The 26,052-nt window shown below is 31.0% G+C and overlaps 2 protein-coding genes across 15 annotated transcripts in view; one reads left to right on the forward strand and one right to left on the reverse strand.

The window, feature by feature from the left end:
• The window catches only part of LOC6051312, a 171,506-nt gene that overhangs the window by 137,021 nt on the left and 8,433 nt on the right, over positions 1–26,052 (reverse strand). For 10 of the 14 annotated variants that reach the window (XM_038257385.1, XM_038257790.1, XM_038257118.1 and 7 more), the window contains one exon: positions 23,778–24,546. The gene's annotated coding sequence lies outside the window, so the exon portion shown is untranslated. The remainder of the gene's footprint in view (positions 1–23,777; positions 24,547–26,052) is intronic. The other 4 variants (XM_038257601.1, XM_038257745.1, XM_038257692.1 and 1 more) reach the window with 1 other exon arrangement.
• On the forward strand, positions 2,158–4,352 carry LOC119767911. Its single transcript, XM_038257872.1, has 2 exons — positions 2,158–3,142; positions 3,430–4,352. The coding sequence occupies exons 1-2, from the start codon at positions 2,333–2,335 to the stop codon at positions 4,309–4,311; spliced, it is 1,692 nt and encodes a 563-aa protein (XP_038113800.1). The 5' UTR covers positions 2,158–2,332; the 3' UTR covers positions 4,312–4,352.

Consider the following 26,052-nt stretch of genomic DNA (forward strand, 5'->3'; position numbering starts at 1 on the left):
TTTTCTGTCAGCTATGCCAAACTTGGAACAGCTGATTGTTTCGCCAGGTGGCCGCGACTTTCAACAGATTGAATCGTTCGGCGACTTTCAATGCCGCAAGCTAAAATCTCTTCAGCTAAGCTGGGTGATTCTCCATTCCGAAGAGGACGCATGGAAGCTGCTTAACCGATCGCGAAACATCGAGACCCTGAAACTGCAGGAGTGCGTTTTCCCCCAGTGGTCCAAATTTGTCGACGGCCTGAACGCGTTGCGATCGCTGAAGCGGTTGACCTTGAACACGGTCACGGTTTCAAACTGGACGGATTCGGCGCGTTGGGTCGTCAACGACAGTACGAAATGTTTGCGCCTGTGGAACATGCAAATCCCAAAGGCTCAACTGGTGCAACTGTTGTCCGCATTCCCAGCCCTGGAGGAGCTCCATTTGTGCCACATGCCGGTAGTGGACGACGGTGTGGTGCTTGAGTTGCCTCGACTGTTTCCGCGGATGAGGAGGTTGCTGATCTGGGAGTGCTCGAATTGGAAGGCGTCGTTGCGCCATGTTTCCGAGAGTCTTCCCGCGCTGGTGGTTCTAAAGTATAAGTTTGGACCGGTAACTGTTAGAGGGATGCAATTAAGAGCGCAGCGTTATGATCTAAGAAGAGGCAAGTTTGACTGGTGTGAGAACATCATGGCGAAGCTGTACGGTCTGTTTGGGTATTACAGTTAAGTTGCTGAAGAATAAATAAAAAAATTGTGCCATTTTCAAAAATGTCTTTATCATTTTTTTATCTGAAACGTCACTGATTTGTTGTCATCTGCAAATAAGACTTTCTAGTCCCAATGAAAAAAATGTAATTTAGGGGAACTATACCCTTTCTCAGCCTATTTCTATTATCGGCCTATCAGCACTTTGATCATGAATTACAGCTTTCATAAAGTGTTTTTGACGGTTCCAAAGCAATAAATAGCTCAAACAAAAGTGAGCAAGCAACTCTCCATTGTTGATACATCTGAAAATGTTGATTTTATAGCGGAAAACGGCAAAAGTGATGAGAATTGGTCGAACGGCTTAGAGTGATTAAAATGGGCATATTTCCCCTAACTCAAAAATGGTGAACTTCTCATCACAGTGTCCTGATGCAAACAATGATCAAGCTCGAGCTGTCACAGCCCTGCGAAATATGTTGGCTGACATATCGGGCGGTCAGTCAGGAAAAAAACAGCTAGAAGCCCTTGTCAAAAAAGATTTCTTGAAAGAGATAGCAAATCGGATGCAAACAAACCCCCAGCTGCCAGGTAAACATAGTTTGAATGTGTTTGTAAATTTCTGAAAAGAAAGCCATATTTTTGTATTTTTTGTAATTTTTGTATTTTCTGTAATTTTTGTAATTTTTGTAATTTGTAATTTTTGTAATTTTTGTAATTTTTTGTAATTTTTGTAATTTTTGTAGTTTTTGTAATTTTTGTATTTTTTGTAAATTTTGTAAATTTTGTAATTTTTGTAATTTTTGTAATTTTGTAATTTTTGTAATTTTTGTAATTTTTGTAATTTTTGTAATTTTTGTAATTTTTGTAATTTTTGTAATTTTGTAATTTTGTAATTTTGTAATTTTGTAATTTTGTAATTTTGTAATTTTTGTAATTTTGTAATTTTGTATTTTTGTAATTTTTGTAATTTTTGTAATTTTGTAATTTTTGTAATTTTGTAATTTTGTAATTTTGTAATTTTGTAATTTTTGTAATTTTTGTAATTTTTGTAATTTTTGTAATTTTTGTAATTTTTGTAATTTTTGTAATTTTTGTAATTTTTGTAATTTTTGTAATTTTTGTATTTTTTGTAATTTTTGTAATTTTTGTAATTTTTGTAATTTTTGTAATTTTTGTAATTTTTGTAACTTTTGTATTTTTTGTATTTTTTGTATTTTTTGTTTGCTTCGAAAAAATGAAAACAAATCACCTTGAACTTGTTCCAGCTGTCAAAATTCTTGTACGAATATTTGACAGCATACGAGTCAGAGTGTATGACACTCAAACAAATATTCACGATCAAGTTACGTGAAAAGCTATGTGAGTGAAGTTCAAGACTCGAAAACTAATTGTAAATTGTTACACAGAGGGGCAACAAACTTGCTTCTCGGCTGATACTTCAGCAAAGTATCAACAAAGCTGTTTCGGAACAATGAGCTGCCTCAGCACAAGATCGCATGATACACAATTCAGACTTGGTTTTGCACACAGTTATTGTAGACTGCAAAGGTAATCAAAATTGCCTAGAACGTTCAACCAACCAGCTCAAATTCCAACTTCAATTCAATCGCCACCAGTCCAGTCCCGACCTTCGTCCAGATCAGCCATGACCGCGTCCGTAGTCCTCAACCCCGTCGCAGATCTTCTTCCGGCCAAGCTGTGGTGCCGCGTGTTCCACTACCTGACCGTGGTGCAACTCCGCCGCGTCCGGTTGACCTGCGCCTACTGGAAACGATTAGTAGACGGTGATTCCGCGCTGATGGAGCGAGTCACGCTGAGATTCCCCAACGGGACCAACATTGACGCGAAGTTCCGACCGAATTGTGTTCCACCCGCGGCCCGCGGCACCAAGTTCTACGCGTGCAAGATCAGCTCCGTTGAGCCGTGGTGGCCCGAGATCGGCCGGAACTTGACCGGGTTGAGTCTCGAGCGTTGTTTCGTGCCGATTTCGACGCTACTGGGCATGCTGCGTCGGACGCCGAACTTGAAGCGGCTCGTACTCGACGGTGTTAAGCATCCGCCATTTTTTGCGAGCACCGTCGTCGACTTCCAGCTGGAACAGCTCGAAGAGCTGACGCTGCTCAACGTGGCGGATCCCGAGCTGCTGAACCTGTTTTGCAAGCTGCGGTCGCCGCTGAAGAAGTTGGCGTTCAACTGCGCAGTCCCGACCGGAACGTCGTGTAAAATGTCACCCGAATCACTCATCCGGGCCGTGAAGGACACCGAGGGCACGCTGGAAGAGCTGCGAGCTTCGTTCGATGCGCCCCTCATGGAAGCCCTGTCGACGATGGGACGGCTGCGGTTGAAACGCGCCGCCTACTCGTGGGGCCGGGGCGTAGCGCCAGTTTTGGGATTCTGCAAGTTGCAGCCGGCGCTGGAGGAGTTGGACATTTCCGAGCTGTCGGCGACGGATTTGGTAAGAAAATTTCAAATTTTTGTTTTTGTATTTTGGACCCACTGAAAAAATAATTGCAAAAAAAAATTAAGCTTAAAATGATTGATTTTTTGTCAGAGTGTCATGGTGAAAACAAAGTGCAAATCGACAAATTCTGAGTAATTTTGTGCGAAAAAAGTGACAACTTAATCTTTTCGCAACACTCTGATGGGAAAGTGCTCATTTTGAGTTAAAAGAATCTCCACCATGTTTTTTTCAGTGGGTCCGTAAATTTACACAACCTAAACAGTTCCTCCCACCCCGCACAGACCTTCAACGAAATTGCCACCCTGCTGCCCAAACTGCGGCGTCTCTCGGTGCGGTTCGAGTGGGAATCGACGGCGCTTGTACCGTCATTTCTGGACGCCATCCCGCAACTGGAGGCCGTTTCCATGGAGGGACCGTTGCACTTCAAGGGTACGCAAAAGATCACCAAGCTGGGCACGTTCCACTGTCCGGCACTTCGGGAGTTTCGACTGAACTCCTTCAAGATACCCCTCGGTGATATGTGCCAGTTTTTCACGAACAATCCCCAAATTACGAGCGTTACCTTGGACCAATGCAAGTTTGGCCGGTGGACAGACCTTTTGGGGGCCCTGAAGCGGCTGCCAAATCTTCAGCGATTGAAACTGCACAAAGTTTGGACGCCGAACTGGAACGACCCCGCCGAACTCGACGCCAGTAATCTGAAGTACTTGGAATTGACCTTCATGGACATCCCGGAAGCTGCTCTCATCAAACTGTTAAGCTATCTGCCAAAACTAGAACAACTCGACGCACAGTTTGTAAAGTTCCTGAACGATCGCGTCGTGCACAAATTCTGCCAACGACTGCCAAAGCTAACAAAACTAACGATCCGCAAATGTCCAATTTCCGACACCTCGCTGCACCACATTAACCTGCACTGCAAATCCCTGGAGCAGCTGGACTTGTGCCAAACTTCCGGGCTGTCCCAGCAGGTCGTGAATCAGCTCAAGAGCCGCGTTGAAATCGTACGCTTCCAGCCGGAACCGGATCTCGCGAGCAAAGTGAAAGAATGGACGCTGATTTCGGTGTGCTTGGTGCTGCTTTACTTCATGTTCCAGTGGTACGGATTCGTGGGAATTGCAGTCGTTTTGCCGGTGTTTTTTGTGCTAGAGTTGCTGAAGTGAATGAGAAGAACGTAATTTTTAAATTCATTTGAATAAATTCAGATTTATTTTTATAATAAACAACAAAGTAACTTTTTTTTAAAGTACAATGATTTTACACGAAAATGAGTATAATCACATAAGAGTGTAGTGATGTAAACAAAGAGCTGTCATCGTGAAAAATGCCTTTCCTTTGTTAAATGTATGCTTGACATCGGGCTCTCATTTCATCTGTCTTTTGAAAACAAGAGAAGCAAAACTTCAGAATTATTATTTTTTTTGTTTTGAAATTTTTGTAATTTTTGTAATTTTTGTAATTTTTGTAATTTTTGTAATTTTTGTAATTTTTGTAATTTTTGTAATTTTTGTAATTTTTGTAATTTTTGTAATTTTTGTAATTTTTGTGATTTTGTAATTTTTGTAATTTTTGTAATTTTTGTAATTTTTGTAATTTTTGTAATTTTTGTAATTTTTGTAATTTTTGTAATTTTTGTAATTTTTGTAATTTGTGTAATTTGTGTAATTTTTGTAATTTTCAGATTTTGATTTCAGGAATCGCAGGATTTAAAAATTTAAAAATTTGAAATTTTTTTTAAAGAATTCATTTTTTTTAGAATTTTGAAATTTGAAAGGTTTAGAATTATTTTTTTTTAATTTGAAGTTTTTCAAAATATTAGATTTTTAAAATGTTTTAATTTCCAAAAAAAAAATTAGTAAAATTTTTAAAACGTTAGAATTTTAGAAACAGAATTGCTACACTCTCAAGGTGCGAAACAAAGATGGCCGACGAAAGCCTCCTAAAGTGAAGTGGATTACTGCCGCGGTTGCCAGTGTGCACACTCAATTAGCGCAAGTCTCTGCCGAGGATCCAGTTGCCAGTAAGAGTCTCCAAAACGCCTCGAAATAAATTACCACCTTAAATTTGACACCATTTTTCAAGCTATAAATTATGGCGTCCCCCGTCGAATTTGACGGCAGTGTTGCCAGCCGTAGTGAGGGAACGGGGTGGGTCGGGGATAAAATTGAGTGAAAAGGCTTTTGTAGTTATCGTTGTTTAAGGAGAGTGAACAGTTTGAAGCCCTCGGTTCCCCTTAATTAGTAATGATGGCGGCGGCGGGCGGTCGATGGTCGTAGCAGGCTATGCCCGAGCGGTGTGAGAGATGGCGAGTTAAGCCTGGGCAATTTAGCAATTTGGGGGCAAGTTTTAGTTTAATATTTTATGGCCACCGGGGAGAGGCGGTGGGAAATGTTCACTGGAAATTTCCAGGGGAAAGAGTGTTTGAGACGTGTGAGGGGAGAAAGGGGTGAAATTTATGCCGAAAAGTTTTCCTGGAATGGCCGGAGATAAATTAGTAATCTTAGTAAAGGACAGTTAAAAATACATAAAAAATTAGGAATCGTGTTTATGCCTTATACTTTTTTCGATGCAAAATTAAATTTGAAAAGGAGCCCACCTGTCAAAAAAACATTTATTTTTAACAGTGTAAGTGAGTATGCGAGTAGAGCAATTTGCAATTTAATGAGATTCAGATAGTGAGACTAATGCTAAATAAACACTCCTAAAAGCAATTTGAAAGATCTGGTTTGAGATACTTGATACGCTGCTGCAAGAAGGGTGGACTATTTAATTCTGGCAAAATCTAATAAAATGTTTACTTTTGAAGTTACATTAAACGGATTCCGGATTCGGCTATATAGCTTTATGACGTTTCGCGTACGCACACTAGCGCAGCACTTGATTTTGCTGGCTGACAAAATTTAACCTCACTTTATTTTCGTGTACGTATACGCAATACATACGCACGTAGATTACTCTATTGGAACAACTGACAGCTGTCAAACGCACAAAACCACGTGGTCGGAAATTGGCAAACAATGGGGTTGAATAGTAAACATCTCCTTGACAACAGGTTTTTGACGTTTGATTGCGAATTACGACTGCATTCGAATGAAGGAAATTCGGATTACCGAATCCGACCTGTAAGACCAATTCTTAGATTAGTTTTCTAATGGACGCATTAGCCAATGGTAAACAAAACCATTATTCGATTGTTCAACTACACTTCCTGCAAATGCTCTGTACTGAAAAGTAATAAAACTTTGTTTTTACCGGCAAAACTGTTAAAAACTAATTCAATAAATCACATTTCCATCAAAACAATGTAAAGAAGACCAATATGCATTTGTTAACATTCCGTTCTGATCGTTCTTAATGTAAACATTCCCTGACATAAGAACGATGGACTGCTTATGAACGACTGACAGCTGCCAAATGCACACAAACATGAGCTCGGAAATGGTTTGAACAATGGGATTTAAATGCAAACATCAGTTTGACAGGTGTTTTTTAACGAACATTTCAAGCATCGAGTTGTTTAAATTAGCGAATCCGCGCTGTAGCGACTGATTTCAACTGTCAACTTGCTTTGTTTTGGAAAGCATCTGAAAATTTGCACAAATACCTACACTGAAAGAAAGGCACATAGTTATGTTACATGTTTTCCACATGAATCTGCCCCATTCGACTTGTCATGTGAGAATCATGTGTAAATCACATAGAAAATTTTCATCGCGTGCACCGGTAAATTCAAGTGAAATTCTCATCGAAATTAAATGAAAAACACGCGAAATTCACATGTAATCACACATGCATGTCACGTGAAATTCTTTTGAAGATGAAATGGATAGCACCCCAAAATGTTTGTTTTTCTGCAGGTTAAAAAAGAATAAAGACAACACTCATTTTCAAAATTTGTATTTTATTTATCACATTTTATCTTTTTTTATTATAACAAAACAAAAACACATCTTGGCAAAGCCAGTTGGATCACACTAACACAACAAAATAAATAAAAAAAACTCAAATAAATCTCTTGCGTTGCCGCATTGTTAAGTCTACGCTTGCAGTTCCTCAGTCACTGGCCACCGAATGTTCCTTCGGGCATTTTTGGACACTGTGCACTCTCAAAGATTTGTCCGAAGTCGGTTCACTGCGGACTGGATACTCCAGAAATCGATTATCTGAGAAAAATGATATAGAAAAAGTTGTCATTTTAGCATTTTTTTGATAATCAATATGCTTACCGTTATCAACTCCGATTCTTCATGAATTTTAATATTAAAATCCTAGTTTTAACAAATTAAAACTCTTGGGGCTCGGGACGAGCTCTGAACGTGCCGTTCTCCTTCTCGCCATCTTGCTCAATGAATTTCCGAAAAAATAAGACACTTGACTTTCAAATTCAAAACATACAATTTTAACGTGGTTTCCACCTAACTATCAAGGAAAAGACTGATGGGGCCAATCCAAGAGAAAATCACTTGACTCCAACGTGAACACCATGCGAAAAAAGAATGAAATGGTTTCCGCTAGCAATCAGCTGTTTTCAAATGATTATCACATCCATATGACCTGAAAATAATGTAAGGGTCAAAGGAAAAACATATGAATTCATCGTGTAGGTTTTTGAAGCAGCTCACGTGGAAAAGCATTTGAATTTGCTATGTTGGTTTCTTTCAGTGTAGTCAAGGCAATCTGTAAGTTTTCTGGACTTCTAGATATTTATTGGACCTTTTCAAAAAAAAAAAATCCAGATTTGAGAAACCCAACTCAAACACCACGCTGAGTGACAACATTTCCATTTTTTTTTTTTTTTCAACTCAACCGTCCTTCAAATTTCCCTTCACAGCCTGCTTCGATAATTGAGCAAGCGCCCAAACATGTCAAACTGCAATAAAACTTCAAGCGTTTTACAATTATCGACCACTTTCCCTGGTTCACAGCCGGTGGAAATGCAACTTCCAGATGGGTTTTGACGACACGATTGCGTCCCTTTTTGCCCTTTTTTCGGGTGACCTTTTTTTGAGTTTTCTCTTTGCTTTGGCATTTCTCAAAATTTTAAAGCCTTTTTTATTGCCTTGCAAGAAGGGAGAAACTTCAAGTGCAATTTGAAGCTGTTTTTGAAGCGGATAATTTATGAGCAATAATTTAGTTGGGCCCGAATTTTCGAAAATAATCTACGCACTTGCAAGTGAGATTTTTCACTATTAATGCTGGAAAAATGACCCCAATTCCAATTCCAGTGTGTCCTCTTTGGAAAAAATGTCTAAAGTTTTCTAGGAACCGTTCTGTTGCCTAGAATGTCTTCTTTTTGGTTAAACTATTAATAAGATATGTTATAATTATCCATTTTTGAGTAATTAGGCTGGAAACGAACAAAATTTGTAAATATTTCCGGAAAAATTTTCATCGGAAATTCCCATGTTTAGGCAAAAATACACCGGATGAAATTACAGAGTAAATACGCTAATTCGAGTGGCAAAAATACAAACTTTTGTGACATTAAATTGTCAGCATTTTGCATGCCACTGATTGACAGCTTGAGGCGGAAAAATCTTGTTTGTTTTACTCATCGAAAATAACACATTTCTGAATCATTTTTACTCAGAATCTGTCAAAATCAAACCTCCTCAGAAATGACTGCTAAAGGTGTTCTTTCCAACTCAGATTTGGATGTTTTTCACACAAATCAAATTTATTTTGTGTTTTATCAAATTTCAGTTAAGTGCAACAATTTTTGTTATGCATTTTTAAAGGGTGGAGTTGAAAAAATGTAAACAAATCACTTCGTGCATACAACTTACACGTACGTTCAAAATAATTAAGTTTAAATCAAAATCGAACCTACTAAAAAATGTGTAAAGGGGGCATCTGTCAGATTCGAGTGAATTTCACTAAGATCTGGGTGAATAACACTCAGTTTTTGTTGAACTCTAAGTGAAGTTCACTCAAATCTGACAGATGCCCCTTTTACTCATTTCTGAGTAAGTTCGGTTTTGACGGAAACTGAGTGATTTTGAACGTGCGTGTAGACAGATTCTGGGTAAAAATGAATCACATATTTGTTTTATTTTGGATTTCCAGTTGAAAATAAAAACACCAACAAAAACAACAACAACCCTGTAAGAAAATTCGCTAAGATTTTGCTTGTAAGGCCGACATAAAATTAAATTGACTAGATGGCTTTTCACCTTAGAAGTTTTTCAAAAATTGCAATCTAATACAGTAATTTTCATTTGTTTAGTTAATTTACGACTTCGGAAGCCGATTTCGACAGAAATGTTATCATTCGCTAGAAATTATGGACTTTCCTCGACAATAAATTGAATCATTCGAAACCTAACTCGACATGATCCGACAGCAAAAAGTGTTCCCAGCACGGCTCGGTGCAACTTGGTGGTACTATTTTAGTGGCATTGTGTCCACTTGCTGAATGGAAGCTTCCTCTCAAAGGCCTCCTACGAAGGGAAACACGATTTTTCCTGCTCTCCGTCCTGGGAATTCTTTAGTTCATTTTTGCTCTCGGAATCAAGGCATGCTGCGGCTTTCGATTCATCATTGATGTCCGACGGAGTGGAAAAAAGTTGAAAAATGAGGGAAAGTACACGAAATTAGGGGAGGTTTGCCGTTTTTTGGCACCGTTTAAAAAGAAACTATTGAAAATTTCAAAAAGTTAACAGTGTTGTCAGAAAAAAAAATTACAGCACAAAAAATTTATCAAAAAAAACTGTATTCAAAGTTGTTGAATGATGATGAAAAAGTCTAGCAGCGTAAAAAAAAGTGAATCACTATGCAAGTGAAGTCACGAGCTGGGAACACTGGCGCGCGAGCGCGCTTTTGTCGACTCGGAGGATAATAAATTGACTTTTTTTCAAGCTTTCTCGACATTATTTCTTCTCTCTTCTTCTGGACAAGAACGAACCTGCAAACGGCATAAATCAGTTTCGACCGACAGGAAAAGCTGAAATTGCAACGACGGAGGGCTGTGGAAAAGTAGCTGAAAAGAATCCAACTGACGGTTTGATAAAAATGGCTGCATCTTAATTGAAAAGACTTAATCGATTTTTTTGTCCACTTCACCACTTCTCTTTTTCCTTTTTTCAATTATCGGAAAATTTATGCCTCTATGTTGGATTGTATCTTTTAGATTGATTGACAGCGCAGTTTTGTCGGAGACTTTAAAAAATAATTTAAAACAAATTGTAAAAAGTATTGGTTTTAACCCAAAAAATGATCTTTCCGTGTCACCGTGCACTTTTTCGCTTGGTAAACAAACAGCTGTCAATGGAGCTCCCGCAGTCGAGCAGTTTTTGACAGTTCGCTCCATAAGAAATACATTGTAGAAAAAAGCAAAAACTGCTCGAATGGAAGTGCTCCATACAAGGTTGTTTGACATCGAGCCAATTCGAGTTGATGTCGGTTCTACATTTTCAACTGAAACGACCTGTTTCAACAGGATTCCATCGAATAAAATTTCACACATCAATAAACGTCATAAATTTTCCCATCACTCTTTCCACAGAATGCATAATAAAGTCAGCAAACCAACACACAACTAATGAACAGCAAAGTAAATTGAAAAGTGTGTGGCCTGGACCTGTTCCTGGCTCCGTCCTAAACATAGACGAGAGTGCAATAAATATTACCAGCACCACCACCACTACCCCTGGACAAGACATTTGATTGACCAATTGGTCCCACGTGGGCAGTCTTGCACTCCGACATCGAACACAAATCGACCTCCCCGACCCCGTCCGTTCAGAAAGGTCAGCCTGCTTTGATGCTCCGCACACACTTGAGGAGTCACTTTCTCGAGAAAATACGATTCGTGCTGTTTGGAAAGTCACTCATAACAAAACAAACTACTGCCGAAGGCAGGGGGAGGATCTTTTTTCGACCTGTTTTGGACCTATTTTGGACCTATTTGGAAAATTTGGCATTTTCACAAACTTTTATCGAAAAAACTTTCGGGATTAGTTTGAAATGCGACGAAAATAAAAATCGCGACCAAAATAGGTCCATTTCCCCCCGGAATACCTATTCCCGTCTACAAGAAGATGGTCAACAAAGTGAAGCCGTCCGAGCATCCAGAGTGGCACTTTAGTTGACCGTAAATGTGCGGGGTATAAATTGAAACGACCTGACTTGACGTGACTTGTGGGTGTGTGAGTGTGGTCAAGTGACGTGATGGTCTGGAGGGATTTGACGAATCGATTAGTTTCTTTTAAAAATTAATTGAAACCGAAAAAGACTTAAAAAATTGTCTCACAAAAAAAATCTTAAAATTAGATTAGATTAGATTAGACAAAAAAAATCCTAAAATTCTTAAAATTACTATAAATTTTAAAATACATTAAAATTCATTAAAATTCTTAAAATTCTTAAAATTCTTAAAATTCTTAAAATTCTTAAAATTCTTAAAATTCTTAAAATTCTTAAAATTCTTAAAATTCTTAAAATTCTTAAAATTCTTAAAATTCTTAAAATTCTTAAAATTCTTAAAATTCTTAAAATTCTTAAAATTCTTAAAATTCTTAAAATTCTTAAAATTCTTAAAATTCTTAAAATTCTTAAAATTCTTAAAATTCTTAAAATTCTTAAAATTCTTAAAATTCTTAAAATTCTTAAAATTCTTAAAATTCTTAAAATTCTTAAAATTCTTAAAATTCTTAAAATTCTTAAAATTCTTAAAATTCTTAAAATTCTTAAAATTCTTAAAATTCTTAAAATTCTTAAAATTCTTAAAATTCTTAAAATTCTTAAAATTCTTAAAATTCTTAAAATTCTTAAAATTCTTAAAATTCTTAAAATTCTTAAAATTCTTAAAATTCTTAAAATTCTTAAAATTCTTAAAATTCTTAAAATTCTTAAAATTCTTAAAATTCTTAAAATTCTTAAAATTCTTAAAATTCTTAAAATTCTTAAAATTCTTAAAATTCTTAAAATTCTTTAAATTCTTTAAATTCTTTAAATTCTTTAAATTCTTAAAATTCTTAAAATTCTTAAAATTCTTAAAATTCTTAAAATTCTTAAAATTCTTAAAATTCTTAAAATTCTTTAAATTCTTTAAATTCTTAAAATTCTTAAAATTCTTAAAATTCTTAAAATTCTTAAAATTCTTAAAATTCTTAAAATTCTTAAAATTCTTGAAATTCTTGAAATTCTTAAAATTCTTAAAATTCTTAAAATTCTTAAAATTCTTAAAATTCTTAAAATTCTTAAAATTCTTAAAATTCTTAAAATTCTTAAAATTCTTAAAATTCTTAAAATTCTTAAAATTCTTAAAATTCTTAAAATTCTTAAAATTCTTAAAATTCTTAAAATTCTTAAACTTCTTAAAATTCTTAAAATTCTTAAAATTCTTAAAATTCTTAAAATTCTTAAAATTCTTAAAATTCTTAAAATTCTTAAAATTCTTAAAATTCTTAAAATTCTTAAAATTCTTAAAATTCTTAAAATTCTTAAAATTCTTAAAATTCTGAAAATTCTTAAAATTCTTAAAATTCTTAAAATTCTTAAAATTCTTAAAATTCTTAAAATTCTTAAAATTCTTAAAATTCTTAAAATTCTTAAAATTCTTAAAATTCTTAAAATTCTTAAAATTCTTAAAATTCTTAAAATTCTTAAAATTCTTTAAATTCTTAAAATTCTTAAAATTCTTAAAATTCTTAAAATTCTTAAAATTCTTTAAATTCTTAAAATTCTTAAAATTCTTTAAATTCTTTAAATTCTTAAAATTCTTAAAATTCTTAAAATTCTTAAAATTCTTTAAATTGTTAAAATTCTTAAAATTCTTAAAATTCTTAAAATTCTTTAAATTGTTAAAATTCTTAAAAATTCTTAAAATTCTTAAAATTCTTAAAATTCTTAAAATTCTTAAAATTCTTAAAATTCTTGAAATTCTTGAAATTCTTAAAATTCTTAAAATTCTTAAAATTCTGAAAATTCTTAAAATTCTTAAAATTCTTAAAATTCTTAAAATTCTTAAAATTCTTAAAATTCTTAAAATTCTTAAAATTCTTAAAATTCTTAAAATTCTTAAAATTCTTGAAATTCTTAAAATTCTTAAAATTCTTAAAATTCTTAAAATTCTTGAAATTCTTAAAATTCTTAAAATTCTTAAAATTCTTAAAATTCTGAAAATTCTTAAAATTCTTAAAATTCTTAAAATTCTTAAAATTCTTAAAATTCTTAAAATTCTTAAAATTCTTAAAATTCTTAAAATTCTTAAAATTCTTAAAATTCTTAAAATTCTTAAAATTCTTAAAATTCTTAAAATTCTTAAAATTCTTAAAATTCTTAAAATTCTTAAACTTCTTAAAATTCTTAAAATTCTTAAAATTCTTAAAATTCTTAAAATTCTTTAAATTCTTTAAATTCTTTAAATTCTTTAAATTCTTTAAATTCTTTAAATTCTTTAAATTCTTAAAATTCTTAAAATTCTTAAAATTCTTAAAATTCTTAAAATTCTTAAAATTCTTAAAATTCTTAAAATTCTTAAAATTCTTAAAATTCTTAAAATTCTTAAAATTCTTAAAATTCTTGAAATTCTTGAAATTCTTGAAATTCTTAAATTTCTTAAAATTCTTAAAATTCTTAAAATTCTTAAAATTCTTAAAATTCTTAAAATTCTTAAAATTCTTAAAATTCTTAAAATTCTTAAAATTCTTAAAATTCTTAAAATTCTTAAAATTCTTAAAATTCTTAAAATTCTTAAAATTCTTAAAATTCTTAAAATTCTTAAAATTCTTAAAATTCTTAAAATTCTTAAAATTCTTAAAATTCTTAAAATTCTTAAAATTCTTAAAATTCTTAAAATTCTTAAAATTCTTAAAATTCTTAAAATTCTTAAAATTCTTAAAATTCTTAAAATTCTTAAAATTCTTAAAATTCTTAAAATTCTTAAAATTCTTAAAATTCTTAAAATTCTTAAAATTCTTAAAATTCTTAAAATTCTTAAAATTCTTAAAATTCTTAAAATTCTTAAAATTCTTAAAATTCTTAAAATTCTTTAAATTCTTTAAATTCTTAAAATTCTTAAAATTCTTAAAATTCTTAAAATTCTTAAAATTCTTAAAATTCTTAAAATTCTTAAAATTCTTAAAATTCTTAAAATTCTTAAAATTATTAAAATTCTTAAAATTCTTTAAATTCTTTAAATTCTTTAAATTCTTTAAATTCTTTAAATTCTTTAAATTCTTAAAATTCTTAAAATTCTTAAAATTCTTAAAATTCTTAAAATTCTTAAAATTCTTAAAATTCTTAAAATTCTTAAAATTCTTGAAATTCTTGAAATTCTTAAAATTCTTAAAATTCTTAAAATTCTTAAAATTCTTAAAATTCTTAAAATTCTTAAAATTCTTAAATTTCTTAAAATTCTTAAAATTCTTAAAATTCTTAAAATTCTTAAAATTCTTAAAATTCTTAAAATTCTTAAAATTCTTAAAATTCTTAAAATTCTTAAAATTCTTAAAATTCTTAAAATTCTTAAACTTCTGAAAATTCTTAAAATTCTTAAAATTCTTAAAATTCTTAAAATTCTTAAAATTCTTAAAATTCTTAAAATTCTTAAAATTCTTAAAATTCTTAAAATTCTTAAAATTCTTAAAATTCTTAAAATTCTTAAAATTCTTAAAATTCTTAAAATTCTTAAAATTCTTAAAATTCTTAAAATTCTTAAAATTCTTAAAATTCTTAAAATTCTTAAAATTCTTAAAATTCTTAAAATTCTTAAAATTCTTAAAATTCTTAAAATTCTTAAAATTCTTAAAATTCTTAAAATTCTTGAAATTCTTAAAATTCTTAAAATTCTTAAAATTCTTAAAATTCTTAAAATTCTGAAAATTCTTAAAATTCTTAAAATTCTTAAAATTCTTAAAATTCTTAAAATTCTTAAAATTCTTAAAATTCTTAAAATTCTTAAAATTCTTAAAATTCTTAAAATTCTTAAAATTCTTAAAATTCTTAAACTTCTTAAAATTCTTAAAATTCTTAAAATTCTTAAAATTCTTAAAATTCTTAAAATTCTTAAAATTCTTTAAATTCTTTAAATTCTTTAAATTCTTAAAATTCTTAAAATTCTTAAAATTCTTAAAATTCTTAAAATTCTTAAAATTCTTAAAATTCTTAAAATTCTTAAAATTCTTAAAATTCTTAAAATTCTTAAAATTCTTAAACTTCTGAAAATTCTTAAAATTCTTAAAATTCTTAAAATTCTTAAAATTCTTAAAATTCTAAAATTCTTAAAATTCTTAAAATTCTTAAAATTCTTAAAATTCTTAAAATTCTTAAAATTCTTAAAATTCTTAAAATTCTTAAAATTCTTAAAATTCTTAAAATTCTTAAAATTCTTTAAATTCTTAAAATTCTTAAAATTCTTAAAATTCTTAAAATTCTTAAAATTCTTAAAATTCTTAAAATTCTTAAAATTCTTAAAATTCTAAAATTCTTTAAATTCTTTAAATTCTTTAAATTCTTTAAATTCTTAAAATTCTTAAAATTCTTAAAATTCTTAAAATTCTTAAAATTCTTAAAATTCTTAAAATTCTTAAAATTCTTAAAATTCTTAAAATTCTTAAAATTCTTAAAATTCTTAAAATTCTTAAAATTCTTAAAATTCTTAAAATTCTTAAAATTCTTCAAATTCTTTAAATTCTTTAAATTCTTAAAATTCTTAAAATTCTTAAAATTCTTAAAATTCTTAAAATTCTTAAAATTCTTAAAATTCTTAAAATTCTTAAAATTCTTAAAATTCTTAAAATTCTTGAAATTCTTGAAATTCTTGAAATTCTTAAAATTCTTAAAATTCTTAAAATTCTTAAAATTCTTAAAATTCTTAAAATTCTTAAAATTCTTAAAATTCTTAAAATTCTTAAATTTCTTAAAATTCTTAAAATTCTTAAAATTCTTAAAATTCTTAAAATTCTTAAAATTCTTAAAATTCTTAAAATTCTTAAAATTCTTAAAATTCTTAAAATTCTTAAAATTCTTAAACTTCTGAAAATTCTTAAAATTCTTAAAATTCTTAAAATTCTTAAAATTCTTAAAATTCTTAAAATTCTTAAAATTCTTAAAATTCTTAAAATTCTTAAAATTCTTAAAATTCTTAAAATTCTTAAAATTCTTAAAATTCTTAAAATTCTTAAAATTCTTAAAATTCTTAAAATTCTTAAAATTCTTAAAATTCTTAAAATTCTTAAAATTCTTAAAATTCTTAAAATTCTTAAAATTCTTAAAATTCTTAAAATTCTTAAAATTCTTAAAATTCTTAAAATTCTTAAAATTCTTAAAATTCTTAAAATTCTTAAAATTCTGAAAATTCTGAAAATTCTTAAAATTCTTAAAATTCTTAAAATTCTGAAAATTCTGAAAATTCTTAAAATTCTTAAAATTCTTAAAATTCTTAAAATTCCTAAAATTCTTAAAATTCTTTAAATTCTTTAAATTCTTTAAATTCTTAAAATTCTTAAAATTCTTAAAATTCTTAAAATTCTTAAAATTCTTAAAATTCTTAAAATTCTTAAAATTTATAAAATTCTTAAAATTCTTAAAATTCTTGAAATTCTTAAAATTCTTAAAATTCTTAAAATTCTTAAAATTCTGAAAATTCTGAAAATTCTTAAAATTCTTAAAATTCTTAAAATTCTTAAAATTCTTAAAATTCTTAAAATTCTTAAAATTCTTAAAATTCTTAAAATTCTTAAAATTCTTAAAATTCTTAAAATTCTTGAAATTCTTAAAATTCTTAAAATTCTTAAAATTCTTAAAATTCTGAAAATTCTTAAAATTCTTAAAATTCTTAAAATTCTTAAAATTCTTAAAATTCTTAAAATTCTTAAAATTCTTAAAATTCTTAAAATTCTTAAAATTCTTAAAATTCTTAAAATTCTTAAAATTCTTAAAATTCTTAAAATTCTTAAAATTCTTAAAATTCTTAAAATTCTTAAAATTCTTAAAATTCTTAAAATTCTTAAAATTCTTAAAATTCTTAAAATTCTTAAAATTCTTAAAATTCTTAAAATTCTTAAAATTCTTAAAATTCTTAAAATTCTTAAAATTCTTAAACTTCTTAAAATTCTTAAAATTCTTAAAATTCTTAAAATTCTTAAAATTCTTAAAATTCTTAAAATTCTTAAAATTCTGAAAATTCTGAAAATTCTTAAAATTCTTAAAATTCTTAAAATTCTTAAAATTCTTAAAATTCCTAAAATTCCTAAAATTCTTAAAATTCTTAAAATTCTTAAAATTCTTAAAATTCTTAAAATTCTTAAAATTCTTAAAATTCTTAATATTCTTAAAATTCTTAAAATTCTTAAAATTCTTAAAATTCTTAAAATTTTTACAATTCTTAAAATTCTTAAAATTCTTAAAATTCTTAAAATTCTTAAAATTCTTAAAATTCTTAAAATTCTTAAAATTCTTAAAATTCTTAAAATTCTTAAAATTCTTAAAATTCTTAAAATTCTTAAAATTCTTAAAATTCTTAAAATTCTTAAAATTCTTAAAATTCTTAAAATTCTTAAAATTCTTAAAATTCTTAAAATTCTTAAAATTCTTAAAATTCTTAAAATTCTTAAAATTCTTAAAATTCTTAAAATTCTTAAAATTCTTAAAATTCTTAAAATTCTTAAAATTCTTAAAATTCTTAAAATTCTTAAAATTCTTAAAATTCTTAAAATTCTTAAAATTCTTAAAATTCTTAAAATTCTTAAAATTCTTAAAATTCTTAAAATTCTTAAAATTCTTAAAATTCCTAAAATTCTTAAAATTCTTAATCTTCTTAAAAAATTTTAAATTCTTAAAATTATTAAAATTATTAAAATTATTAAAATTATTGGAATTATTCAAATTTAAAAAAAATAAAAAAATATAAAAATTATAAAAATTTTAAAAATTAAAAAAAATATTAAAATTGTTAAAATAATAAAAATCATAAGAATTATAAAAATTATAAAAATTATAAAAATTATAAAAATCATAAAAATTATAAAAATTATAAAAATTATTCAAATTATTAAAATCATTAAAATAATTAAAATTATTAAAAATTATTAAAATTATCAAAATTATTAAAATTATTAAAATTATTAAAATTATTAAAATTATTAAAATTATCAAAATTATTAAATTTATTAAAATTATTAAATTTATTAAATTTATTAAAATTATAAAAATTATTAATATTATAAAAAATATTAAAATTATTAAAATTATTAAAATTATTTAAATTATTAAAATTATTTAAATTATTTAAATTATTAAAATTATTTAAATTATTAAAATTATTTAAATTATTTAAATTATTAAAATTATTTAAATTATTTGAATTATTTAAATTATTAAAATTATTAAAATTATTGAAATTATTATAATTATTAAAATTATTAAAATTATTAAAATCATTCAAATTATTTGAATTTTCAAAATTATTCAAATAATTAAAAATATAAAATTATTAAAAATGTTAAATTTATTAAGATTTTTCAAATTATTACTTATTTGAAATCATTAAAAAAAATTCGAATTACTAAGAAAAAAATTCTGAATCTTTGGTTGCTTGCAATCTCGCTTGTTTTTTATTCTTAAACTGATTAAATGTCAGAAAAATTGAAAAATTTACGATGTCAGCTAGTTTTTGTTAAATTTAAATTTAAATTGTTCAATTTTAAACGTTAAAATCTGTGACGCAACTTCTTTCCGTGTAATAAAAGCCAACAATCCCCGACAAAACGTCCAGCTTGAATGATACTAATTAAAACAATTAAATCAAGTACGACGTCGTGTACAAGCGCAACTAATCCGGATGCCCAGGATGCGTTTTCCCAGCAAAGCTCAACTATTTGCTCAAAGATGGAGTGCGATACGGGGGCAAGTGATAAGTTGATTACAACCTTTCGAGACTTGGTCAGTGTTTTGTCTGTTGAAACAGTTTTGAAATTGAAATTCATGAATGTCACTCTGGAGTGGCGTTCGAAAATGGCGTAATTTTGAATTTTTACCGTGTTGCCAGACTTGCTTTAAAGTTTGACAGTGTTGTCAGATTTTAAGAATTTTCAAAACGCCACTCTGAAAAGTTCCACCAGGAGAAGTTTCTGCTGCGGACAAACGAAACGAAACGTTTTATTGAATTGATTTTAATTGGATTCTGCTGTTGGCACTTGAATCCGGATGTCCATCCAAGTAGGTGGCGCCGCATCCGGGTTGGGCTCACCCACGAGGGAAAGGTAGGAATGAAAAGTGTTGAAAAAGTCAGATGGGAATAAAAATCGGGCAAATGAATTTTTTTTGGGCGCTTTTTTTAATAAGTAAAAAAATTTAAAGAAGCCGTCAAATGACAGCTCCAAAACATAACCTAAACTAAATTTAACAATGTTCGTCTTGATACCTAGCAAAGGTGAGCCGTGAAAACACTGTTCATTTCCGGCTGACCGGTAGCGTCGGCAGTCCGGAAGTTTGTTGTTTCTATTTTCGTCCCGACCCGAAGGTGGCTCCATTTTCGACCCATCCGTCAGTTGACGTGAGGCGTTTTACCACAGGGGCCATCGCCACCACGTGACCTAGTTTTTGCACGGTTAAAGAAGTTTGGTGTGATTTTTTTTTTTTTGAAAATTTAGCTGTTTTCTTCTTTTTTTAAGAAGAACTGACAGCTGTTTTCCACAAACAACACTCAGACAAAAGCCCCCGATATTCGCCCGGTTCGTGTCACGTGGAGGAAATCATTTATCAACCCCCCTTTTACACAGTCGCCACAAGAGAGACAGGAAGCAAACAAAAAGTTTTTTTTTTGTCCCCCTTCCTCCAACTGTCCAAGAAGAAAGAGAAGGCGAGCAAAACAATGTAAAAGGGCCCAAAGACGAAGTGTAAACAAATATTCCTTTCTGCTCTGCTCACGTCAGTTAGGTTTGTTTACATTTCATCTTTTAGGTCCTTTCACATTGTTCCGCTAGGTTTGTGGTTTGTACCTTTTTGCAGAAAAGACAATCGATATTCATCAGTCATTGTCACCGGCGCTGGCCGTTTACTTTGTTGACCGCGGTCACTTCACTGCCAGCACTGTGTCTCTTTTGTCAGGTCCAAGTAGGCAGCGCAAATGTCAAACGTCATCCCAGTAAAAAAATGCGCAATTGGAGCTAACCAACCTCTTCTTGTTTTGACAGCAGTGCTGCCAAAACAACGACCTCGCAACAGGTCAAAGCCCCCTGCATCCCGCGGGGGCCTGAACCAATCTCCCGCGAATCCCGCCCACCATGGCCAACTGGGACCCGTCCGATCCAATTTCATGTCCCGTCCCGCCGCCTGCTACGCGCGACGTACAATGTCCGTAATTGAGTATGAGTGGGGCAAGTGCTGCGCGTCTGGAATGAAATTGCCCACCGTCAGGCTGAGTTATCGTTGAAAAGGGTTTCGTTGTTGCGTTTGTGCTTGTGTGCGATTATGGAGGAGGAGGCCGTCCCGACGAGACGGGAGCGGTCCGAGGGGAAAAAGGCATTAGTCCCAACAATGGCCGATTTAATTCTCGCTAGTCACGGAAGCTGAACCGGAAGCCGGCCTCCATTTTGCGCGCAGCGACATCTGTTTTGTGGATGAACGAACGGACGCGCTGGCAACACTTCCGAAGGAAGGAAATTCCATTAATTTGATTTTGATCCGATTCGTTCCGCCAAAAATGCGTTTTCAGCTGCCGGGGAATTCCCAGGGCTCATCAACCGAATTGTTACACCAGAAAAATCGATATCCAGCTGCATTCAATGTTTTGATTGGAATACCCGCTCTCTGGCAGGTTCAAATTCCAACCTCAAAAAAAAAATGCGATCCCAATTTGGATGGGGCTGAAGAGACCGCCGGGAGCGGATTTCAACAAACATCCAAACATCATATCACTGGAAACCCAGCAGGCCTGGTCGGGTTGGCCCCTGATTCTGCAAACGTGTGGCGTGGCCGGCTTGGATGACCTCTCATAGACGGGGTTTCGAGATTATTCGCTTTTTTTGAATGTAACAAAAAAAGAACTTTCAGCACAGCTGTCAAGTTGACGTTTGTTACAGCAAATCGGATTCCACGCTCATTTCAAAATCTTAAATTCTCAAGTCTTTAAATTTAAAAGATTTTAAAAACCTAAATTTACCTACATTCGAGTAAAATTTAGCCAAACACGGATGAAATTAACCAGAAATAAGTGAAACGAAAACATTCAAAATTAATTCCCTGAGTAGCCAAAAAACGAACAACAACATTACTATGTACGTTCGGATTTGGCAAAATTTTAGTAAAAACAACTCAGAAATTAGTTATTTGAAATGAATATACTCATAAAGTGAATTCCAAAATAACTTACACGCTTATTTGAAATAACACTTTTCTGTTGATACCGCTGCGTAGTTTTGACATTTCGGGCGTTCACCATTCGTAACGCCATCTTCGCTTAAAAACCTGGATGTAAGTTTCAAAATAAAAAAAATCAATAAAAAAAACTTAATTTTGTACGTTTTTCACTTTTTTTATTTATTTTTTTATAGAATACTAAAATTTTCACAAAATACTGTAATTTTCGAAAACACTAAAATTTACATTATTTGTCAAACTAGTACCAAACGAAGCGAAATTTTGTAGGCATTTTCACTTTATAAGAGTTTTTTTTAAATACTCAAATATTCACAGAGCACCGATTTTTTCTAAAATACTCAAATTTACATAATTTGCAATATGAGTAACAGATGAAGCAAAATTGTGTACGCATTTTTAACTTTATCAGAGTTTTTTATGTAAAAAACTAAATATTTTTACAAAATTTCGTGTTTTTCGAAAATACACATTTGTTATAATTTACAATATGGGTTTCAAACGAAGTGAAATGTCATTATGTCTTTTTTTTCATTTTATCAGAGTTTTTTTTTATAAAATAATAAAACTTCCACAAAATACCATATTTATCGAATGAACTGAAATGTTCTTGATTTGCCATATTAATACCAAACGATGTGAAATTTTGTATGCATTTTTACTCCATTACAGTTATTTTTGTAAAAACTCAAATTTTTACAAAAATCTGTATTTTTTTCAAAATACTAAAATTTTCAATATTTACAATATGGGTATCAAACAAAGCGTATTTGAGTTTTTTTTTTTTTTTTTTCAAGAAAAAACTGTAATAAATACTATTTTTTTTCAAATACCTTTTTTCGAAAACACTAAATAAAAATATAATTTATAACACAGATAGCAAACGAAGAGAAATTTTATATGCATTTCCGCTCTTACAAATAATTTTAATTTAAAAAACCAACGTTTTCACAAATTACCATATTTTTCCCGTAACAATCAAATTTTCCTAATTTGTAATATGTGTATTGGGGGAAACCGGAAGCGGAATTTTGCTTGTTTTTTTACTTACTATTTTTTTTTGTAAAAAACCGAAATTTTCTCAAAATACCATACTAATAAAATATCTTATTTTTCATTAAAATTTGATTATTTCTGAAATAATATGGTATTTTGTGAAAATTATTTTCAATTTTTGTGATATTCCACGCAAAAAGTTTTTTTTAATGAATTCACCTCTTTTGTGTATTTTCACTTGGATTAATGCGTGTAAAATATAATTACAGTCCAGACTCGATTGTCCGAAGTCCTTGGCAAAATTTCACATCAGGTAATACAAACTTCGGATAATCTATTCTCAAAAAAAATCGTTGTCATACTTTTGGTTGTTGAGCTTTCGTATGACCCTTAAACTAAGCTAATTTGATTTATAATTCAAAGATGGCGGCCAAAATGGCGGTGATGAAATATATATATTTTTTTCCATTTAAATTTGACTTAAATGGGGTCGCAGAATTCGAATTTGATGTTTAAAGTAAGAAAATAGAAAAAAATACGAAAAAATTTTGTCGTGATTCGATTCTCCGAAGTCCCACACAAATCTTCGGATAATCGAAACTTCGGATAATCGAGGCTTCGGATAATCGAGTCTGGACTATACATAAAACAAAGTTGACAAATTCGCTAAATTTTGATTTAAAATAACACATATTTTTCTGACATAACTTTTTAAAATTCGGAAATAGGAGAAATATACCCATTTTAAACCTAATAAGTGGTCGTGTATGAATGATGCTGGATAATCTGGATTGTTCCTTGTAATTTACTAAACCCAAGTACACCAACAAGTAGAGCAACTTTTGGTGAACATTTCTGTGTATTTTCACTTTTACTAAAAGTTGTTCTATTCTTTTTACAAGCATTTAAAACAAATGTTTCCCAAATGTATTGTAATCAGTTGGAATGCATTGGGCCACGCCCATTTTTCTATTTTCAGCTTAGTCCTTTTTTCTTCCAGCGTTCTTTTGGGTGTTTTTTTCATTTAATCCCATAAGGGCTGTCAATTTAAGAAAGTTTTTTCTTACTAATGTTTGAGTAAATTCGAGTTTGACCAAATTTGGCAGTGTAGTCAGCGTTACTCCATCTTAAATCCCAATCTATGACCAAATGATGGCCCTTTCTACACCGTACTAAGCACCCAATTCCATCGCCAATAATTAAATCCGGACAGCCTGTCCCATGGCCAGCTCGGAACCGCACACCCCTAACCCTTTCCCACCCTTCGGTGAAAACTTTCACATGACTCGTTCCAATTTTCATTTTCACTTACCAGGCCGTTTGTCGCCGCTTGTCCTGCCCAGAATCCAAAAACCCCACGCTTTAGTTGTCGTTGAGGTTATGTCCGCTGCCGACCCATCCTTTCTACGATAGTCAGCCAGCCAGTCTGGTGAAATTCAATTCCATTTGCAGCCGTTGAACCCCTTTCGAAATTCACAAACACACACACACACACACGCCCTTTTGAGAGCCCGGCACGGTCACATTGGCCCTTTCGAAAGGTCGTCGGTGAATGAAGGCGAATGAAAAAAAAAAACTGACAGCCGACCGGCGCGCACCCTATTGGGAAATTAATTATTCAATTTGCACACAACACGATTCTTCTTCCGTTTTGAAAAGGGGTTCTTCCTGGTATTTGCTCGCACACACTCGCACAAAAACACGTGCAATTTTAATGGAAAACGATTACTTCGTGTCACCGCCGCAACGCCGCCGCCGCACTTTTGAGCAATACGCACAATACTTTTATGCGCGGTGGAATTCGCAACACAGTAGGCGAATTAATGGCTGGGTGTAAATTTTCGCGTAATCCGACCGGAAAACAATAACTGTGCAAACGATAGTGGCGCACTCTCGTGGTTTAGTGTGTAAATAAATAACCCGTTTTGCGATTGTTTGTTGTTTTTTCCCCGCACGATATTCGCAAATATTATTGGCCCCTATTATAACGCAGAACCAGAGGGCTTCCAGAGTGTTCCGGCCAAATGGACACGTGGCTTATCAGTTTTGCACGCACGCACGCACCGTTCGTGATTGATGACCTGTTGGGGAGAGGGTGCAAAAAAGAGTAAAATATATGCATTATTTACTTCTGCCAAGAATGTGAAATTGTGCGGGAAAGCGATGCTGGGCGCACTGCTGTCAAATGTACACGATAAAGTAAATTTAGATTTTTTTTAACCGAAAAACAACTCAATTTTGAGTGCCTCAGATTTGTCACCGCAAATACCATCTCGGAAAAGGCCCCGAAATACAGCCATCATCGGCGATCAATCAGCGTCAGCGCGATTACTTTGATATGCTTCTTTTGTTCGCTTTTGTTGTGGTGGCGCTTCGCTCTGTCTGACAGCTGACACACAAAAGTGGCCCCAGCCGCTAATGGAGGCCCGCCTTTTCCAGGATACAGGAAATGGAATTGAAAGGGAATCGAACAACAATGGTTTGAGTGAGTTTTGCTGTTTAGTGACGCGGAATACGCGGGTTAATCGATAATGTTGAAGGAAAATTTAATATGTTTTTCAAGCTAAAAGGTTTAGCTGCAATTGCGTTTCTATATTCTTGAACATCACGGAATTTCTTAATTTTCCAACTATTTTTAGCCATTAAAAAAAGCTCACAAATGCATCTTTCTTCGTCAGCGTGTACGTTTTGCTCCCATGGTAAACAAACAAATGTCATTTTTTCGAAACTTCGCTCCCAACTCTACGAAAGGTGATTTCTAGTTAAATTAACACTGGAACGCCCAACGCATGTCCAACTTACACGGACGCCCAAGCCTCCCAAAAAAGTTGGAACGGTAACTTCAACACGCCCGTTCTCGGGCATAACTCAACCAATCGGGACGATTCTTGTTCCCAGTGATTTGTAAGAATGTCTAGATGATCCTAAAATTTTGCAGAACTTGATTTGAACAAATGTGTAATTTCTGCGACCGAAAACATCGTTCCGACTTTTTTTAAACGACTGCCTCCACGGAATTTTCGGCGAATTTTTTTTTACACGCGAAAAAAAAAGTTGGAACGATGTTTTTGATCGCAAAAATTACAGATTTGATCAAATTAAGTTCTGCAAAGGTCTAGAATCATCTAGACATCCTAACAAATCACTGGAAAGAAGAATCATCTTAATTGGTTGAGTTATGCCCGAGAACCATCGAGTTGAAGTTACCGTTCCAACTTTTTTGGAGCCTTGGGCGTTGGAATGTTAAGTCCCACGTACAAAATATTGTGTTTTTTTCTTATGGGGTTGTGGGAATAACAGTGAGTGCGTTTCAACACTTTATTTTAAAAAATTACTAAATTAAAATCGAAAAACATGGGATGAACCGGGCCAACAATGTGTGTGTGTGTGTGTGTGTGTTATTGTTGAAAATGTAGAAAGTAGATTTTTTTAAATCAAGAAAGAAAAACTAATTACATGATAATGTTAGATGCTCCGGCAACACTTGCGGGAAGTTTGTTAAAAAAAAATAATTCTGGACTTCTGATAGTGCCGTCAACCAAAATATCATCGGTAAGGCATTCCATAAATCTTTTCGATAAAAAATA

Source organism: Culex quinquefasciatus, chromosome 1, assembly GCF_015732765.1.
Source record: "Culex quinquefasciatus strain JHB chromosome 1, VPISU_Cqui_1.0_pri_paternal, whole genome shotgun sequence".
NCBI lineage: Eukaryota > Metazoa > Arthropoda > Insecta > Diptera > Culicidae > Culex > Culex quinquefasciatus.

Bases quoted from the DNA above. Each gene is read 5' to 3' on its own strand.
- LOC119767911 (XM_038257872.1), top strand. From the start codon at position 2,333: ATGACCGCGTCCGTAGTCCTCAACCCCGTCGCAGATCTTCTTCCGGCC. The intron at 3,143-3,429 runs GTAAGAAAATTT...CACCCCGCACAG, and splicing joins AGCTGTCGGCGACGGATTTG to ACCTTCAACGAAATTGCCAC.